Source organism: Takifugu rubripes, chromosome 20 (assembly GCF_901000725.2).
Source record: "Takifugu rubripes chromosome 20, fTakRub1.2, whole genome shotgun sequence".
NCBI classification, from domain to species: domain Eukaryota; kingdom Metazoa; phylum Chordata; class Actinopteri; order Tetraodontiformes; family Tetraodontidae; genus Takifugu; species Takifugu rubripes.
Genome location: NC_042304.1, coordinates 4,614,811 through 4,620,902, shown reverse-complemented (window position 1 = coordinate 4,620,902; position 6,092 = coordinate 4,614,811). Strand labels below are relative to the sequence as shown.

General features: G+C 40.7%; 1 protein-coding gene across 2 annotated transcripts; it reads left to right on the top strand.

Moving 5' to 3' along the window:
- The first annotated feature begins 2,642 nt into the window (after window positions 1–2,642).
- Window positions 2,643–5,474, top strand: ociad2 (OCIA domain containing 2). 2 transcript variants are annotated; one of them, XM_029828663.1, is made up of 7 exons: window positions 2,643–2,829; window positions 2,897–2,981; window positions 4,367–4,420; window positions 4,503–4,550; window positions 4,635–4,779; window positions 4,988–5,059; window positions 5,131–5,474. In XM_029828663.1, the coding sequence occupies exons 1-6, from the start codon at window positions 2,737–2,739 to the stop codon at window positions 5,055–5,057; spliced, it is 495 nt and encodes a 164-aa protein (XP_029684523.1). In that variant the 5' UTR covers window positions 2,643–2,736; the 3' UTR covers window positions 5,058–5,059; window positions 5,131–5,474. The 2 variants fall into 2 exon arrangements, with proteins under 2 accessions (XP_029684523.1, XP_003973891.2); XM_003973842.3 differs by having other exon boundaries at window positions 2,647–2,808.
- The last annotated feature ends 618 nt before the right edge of the window (window positions 5,475–6,092 follow it).

Below are 6,092 nucleotides of genomic sequence, written 5' to 3'. Positions count from 1 at the left end.
GGGTCAGCTGTTCCGGGACAAGACGAAACGTCGTCGAAAAATTTGCTGTCCTTAAAAAAATCTGTTTAAAAGAATATAGACATTCTATTTAACTCATAGACAAACAATCAAATGCATCGTAATTTGTAAAGTAGGGGTAAAGATAAACAACTCTACATCCGGTTTTCACAATAATGGCTTGCGTTCATCAAGCATTTTTTGGACACCACCCTTACTAATGACATAATTTCCCTTCTTGGCTTTTGATTTTTAACATTATTTTTCCACGTAAGTGAAAATCACATTTGAAACTGTAACATTTTAAGTTGCTAGAATTTAGAATGTGTTTACTTAAATGACACGGGGACAGTTGTTTATTGTCACATTGACCTATCCACCTTTATAGGGTAGATCTATATAAGAAAGTAGCATTTTAAATGATGGTAACTCGTATCTTGGCATTGATGACGTTATTGATGTTTTACACTGCACCTTCTTCCACTTTACTTGACGGTGAACCTTAGAGGAAAATTGCTGAATGAGGCTGTAGATCATAACCTAGGATTCTATCTACACAATCTATGTGTTTTTTAGCATTATTCTCAACCCTGAGCTTTGGCAGGAAACAAGTACAGTACAGTAAAGATATTAATCCTGATTGAGGTAGATCAAAAGGCGGAGACAAAGTCTCTGCCCTTCACAGTATAGTACCGGTACTTCAAAGTGTCTCAGCTCGTTTGATTGTTATACTGCAGTCTCATCCTATTCCTACCAAGGTGTTTCCATACTTGTTCAGGTAGCTTATTTGAGCAAATCCTTCATGGCCTGTGACAGTGAGGCCTCCTCTCATCTCATCTTGTCCACTTGTCCTTTTTCAGGGTCACAGGGTGTATGCACACATGGGCAAATGCAGATTAGACCTCTGGATGAGTTGCTGGTTCCCTTTGTGTTCCCTATGTGAACATTTGTGGGTTCGGTCATGGCGTCCTATGTGTAGAACATTTGGCATCGGGTCTGAATCTTCAAGTTTACTTTAAAGAATTGTCTGCCAAGTTCTTTTCTGGCAATTTGTGGACACCCATGTGCACATGGTAATGGCGCCTGAATTTTGTATACATCACTTAAATTGTAAATTTTCAATGGTGCAATTATTTCATATAATTCATACTATATTTTCAGCTCTCATCTCCATTAGAAGTAGGACTAGACTTAAGCTCCCCTCTTAATTTAGAAATCAGTGAAACCCAACCCTTAATAGAATTGAACTTTGGACAAAAAGTTTAGATCGAATATATAGACACTTGATGAACAAAAATAATGTACTTTGATGAAAGTGTAACTTGAAAGCACAACTTCTGTTACCACTACCTTTGTTTTCTGGAATGTATGTATTTGTAGAACATAACTGCTTTCCTATTGAGTTGAAAAATCTTTCTCATCACTCATCCTAAAATAAAAATGTCTCATTTATCCAAGTTTCTTCTCTTTGGTTAGAAATAAATCAACTCGATGAAAGGTGAAAGGTCTTCAAGGATTCATAAGAAAGTCTACAACCTATTTTAGGCAGAAAAAAAGCATGTTGCATTCACCTCTATTTTGATAAAAACGTGTCTCCTGACCAAAAGTGATGTTTCCTCCACGAGCAAACGTCAAAAAAGTCATAATGTGACCGCAGCATAAGTTTTGAGATGATTATGTTGCATTCACATCTGTTTTGTTAAAAACGTGTCTCCTGACCAAAAGTGATGTTTTCTACACGCGCAAACGTCAAAAAAGTCATAATGTGACTGCAGCATAAGTTTTAAGATGATTATGTTGCATTCACCTTTATTTTGATAAAAACGTGTCTCCTGACCAAAAGTGATGTTTCCTCCATAAGCAAACGTCAAAAAAGTCATAATGTGACTGCAGCATAAGTTTATGTATTTGACATGGATGAAGGAGGAACATTCACGGACACTGTCAGTTTTTGCACTGAACTCCGTGACATCTCATGACACATTTTCAAGGGTAGATTAAAGCACACCTTTGAAATTGGCCAATAAATGGGATTGCAACATGCTAATATCATGCTCTCCTAGAAAAAGTTACAAGGTGCACTAGAGTAAAAGAAAATATGTTGAAATTTTACTGCTTTAAAGGAGGAAAAGCCAACAAGTTTCACAAGGGTTTAAATTGTCATTAGTCATGATTCAAGCCATATCACTGTCCTCTCAAATAAATGAAATATGTGTATAGATATAAACATGTGTAGTCATACAGCACACCACTTTTCTCACAAAGAATATTTTACTCATTTTATTTTCCTGATGCAATAAATAAGAAAATAGAGGGTTTTGATCAGTAACATTACGAATTTTACAGCATGCCACAATCACTTGTAAATGGGCCATAAACACTAAAGCCTTTGACCTGGCCTGAAACAGCCACCTCAAATAAAGGTGTGCCTTCGCTGCACAGAGGTGAGCCTCGTCTGAAAGATTCATCACGTCAGTAGTCGAGTTAAAAGGAGGGAAAGAGTCGATGTAATGGATTTTATAACCTAAAGTTCTTGACATTGTCATTCATGCTTGATGTAGCGTTCTGGAGAAATACATTTTACCATGAAAGGGTCTTTAAAGGGTATATTAATTGTTCTTCCGGGTGGGCGGGGCCGTCTAAAGAGGCACGGTTACCCGCCTCTGGTAGCTTAAGAGGGAACGCACATGCCTTCCGTAGTCGATAAGTTGGAGTCTGAGACAGCTGGAGCCCCACATCATGAGTTCGGAACCATCTGGCCAGAAGCAAGAGGGAGCAGCTGCCCCGGCTGCGCTCAAGGGGGAATGGAAGGTCCGGAGCAGTAACGCTGTTGTATGTGAGTCGTCAAAGGCTACTGGAGTCCACAAATGACGACAAAACTGTGTGTTGTCTTCTCCAGTGCCCCATGGGGGACCGTCATGTCCACAGGGATGATCTGAGAAAGGTCTGGAAGGAATGTCAGGAGGAGAGCTTCTGGTACAGAGGTACGCTCTTTAAGACGCTTCGTTTCTCCCGAACATGATCCCTTAGCACCGGAGCCCACCGAGATCCAGGTACGAGGTCAAGTCTAGGTGGCTTTAGTGTGCTTTTCCCTGCTGTGTTGCGTAATTCCTTTGTGCAGAAAGAAGCAGGGAAGGGCTCATCAATCACCTCCCTGTTCTCTAAACTTCATGTTTACATTCCCTTCATGAAATTCTATCCGGGGCCCCAATTTACGTCATAGCTGCTTCTATGTTAAATATGATGGCCAGGTAATTAGCACCGTACTAAAATTACTCCACGGCGTCATGTTCCTTTGCGTATATTGACTGCAGCTTTCATAGAAAATGGCCTGATTACGGATGGAGCACGACCGAAACTGCGGTCTGCTCACATATACTGTAGACTTTCTCACGCTTGTGATTTTAGAGAGTCTGCAGCCGGCCTGGATCATCATTAACAGAGGATATATTGATTTTGTCTAAATGCATGGGTGCCTTGCTATGTTTGTAACCTTAAAACGCACCCCGTTAATTTACCATGCACAATAGCTTTATTCGGGAGACCGTTTCAACCCTTTTGACCTTGGACGTCGGTCTTATCGTCGTTTTTGACCAGCAGAAATCTGGCCTGATTTTAACCGAGGTTTCTTGATTCCTCTTTGATAGTGATTATACTATACTTATATTTATACGATCTTGTTTGTGAAACTTCTGTAACCTGCCTGTAACTGTCCCGGGCCAGTAGTCAGTGCCGCTAGGGGGCGCTAAACACGCGGGTCTGTCCTGTGGTCCTGCCAGTTGGCTGTTGTCTGGACATTGGTCTTTGTGGTAGTTACCTGTATATTTAAAATACACTTTTACCTTAACAAAACTGTTTAATGAATAACTTTAATGCCCCCTAGTGGCTGTGACCACTGTGCTGGACCGCAGACTGCTCCAACCTCCTCCAGAACCGTTGGATGAGGATGTTTTAGATCAAAACACGCTGCCTGTGTTTTTCCACTTGTCAGTCACACCGACGTTCTTGTGTTCAACTACTGAACATCACAATGGATCGCCCAAGAGTTGGCTCGCGCTTGTCCGTCCTGTCGTCCCACAGTTTGCTGACTGAAGTTGGGCATAAATGACGCCTGGTATCAGAGATAATTGGTTTCACCCATAGTTTAATGTTCTCTCTGTGGTTTGTTGGCCTTCTGACTGATGTTACTCAATATGGAAATATATTGTGATTATTTACATACAGTGTTTACTGATCAACCCAGCATGTTTTGGCTTTGTTAGGTGTAAAATACAAGAAACTGTTAGAAAAGTTCAGATTATTTTTTTCTTTTTTTGCAATATTGTATGTATGCATGCATTTTAATCAAATGCTCTTACTTTTTATTTAGCTCTTCCCCTGTCTCTGACCAGTATGGCTGTCACTGGTGGCCTTATCTACAACGGTAAAGCAGAAACATTAAACCCTCTGACTAAAATATTAGAATCCTTATTTCACATCAGTCCTGTAAATGTATTTCCATACAGGCACCTGGAAAGCATCAAAACGCTTTGGACCGTTCCCAAAACTAGCAGGTGAGTACCAAACAGTTATTTTTTTTTGGTTGTTTCATTGGTAGCAACAATTGAATCCCCCCCCCCCCCCCCCCCCCCCCCCAGCTGCCGGGATCCTCGGTTTTATCGTGGGGAGAATGTCATATGCCTCAACTTGTCGAAGCAAGTTCCAGAAAATTGGCATTGAGGGACCAGGCTTTGGACCATGGGGTGGTGGACCTCCGTTCTGGAGAGGTGGCCAGGGACACAGGTGAGGGACACTTCTTTCGGGTGGTGGAATCAAGGAGGTGTGTATTTCCCAAAGAATTCAGAACAAAAGAGTCTGACAAGGCTAATTACATAAGATGCTTCAGGCTGACGGTTAATAACAAACCATAGTCCCACGTAACAGATGATTCAGATTTCTGTGAATGAAATTTAAAAAAAAACCTTCTTGTATCTGTGCTCGTCCTGACAAGATGCCATCATGTGTGTGAAGAATGTAAGAAGAAGGCTCCGGCTGCACCTGCAGAACAAGTGAAGAGCTAAAGGTAAATTATGAGTTGCTAGACTTGAAACCAGCATGAACTGTGGGCTTATCAACACTTATCTTTCTTTTTAGACATACCCTCATCACAGAAATCCAACAGTCATCATGAATGTTCCCGTTGCAGCACAATAATTCCTTCTAATGATCCGCTTGAACCAATAACTTGTCACGTTGCAATGACCAGTCCTTCCCGGAAGCCGCCGGCAGAGGGAGCCACTGTCTTCCTGCCATCTTCCATCTCCAGCAAAGACGTCCTAGGATTATTAAGCCATTTTCTATGAATGAGTTCTATTTTTAATATGACGGCAAAACTAGTCCACGTGTTACTTTTTGCTTGCAGTGAACAGCTCTTGAAACTGTTTTAATTGTATTGAATATAAATGAATGTCTCTTTGTAATAAACAGATGCTCAGTAAGCGCTTCTCTTTTCTCAAATGTTGGTAATACCATTACAAACTCGTTTCTTTATTTGCATAATAATGTACAATGATCTTATGAGGAATGACACTATCGTGAATTAGGTTTAGATGCACCCACAGTGATATTTATTTTTGACAATGGCCTTGTCACGTGTTCTTAACCTCAACTTTACTGTGATGACAATCGACCCCTAAATTGGAAGTGGATGTGGTGAAGGCTTCACAAAGCATCTCCAGAGGAAAGGCAAAATCTAAAGACATCCATGTACTGCAAAACTTCAAGCACTTCAAGGAAAGATTTTTTTATATAAAAAAAAAAATATAGAGGTTATTGGGGCTTGGTCCTTGGGTACAAAACATTTGTAAAATGTAAATTCAAGATACAGGTTCTTCGGATGTACTGGTATTAACTGCTATTACACGTATAACCCCCCCCCCCCCCCCCCCACCCTTTTTTTTTTTTTTTTTACCAAATCTTTAGAAATGTGAGTCATAGTTTTCTTAGATGTTTTATTTATGAATGGTGCTCACTGTCAGTTCAAGCAACATACGTCACGTCGGTCAGTCTCACAACAGAAGCGGTGCAGCTTCCTCAAATATCACCCCGGCCCCCGC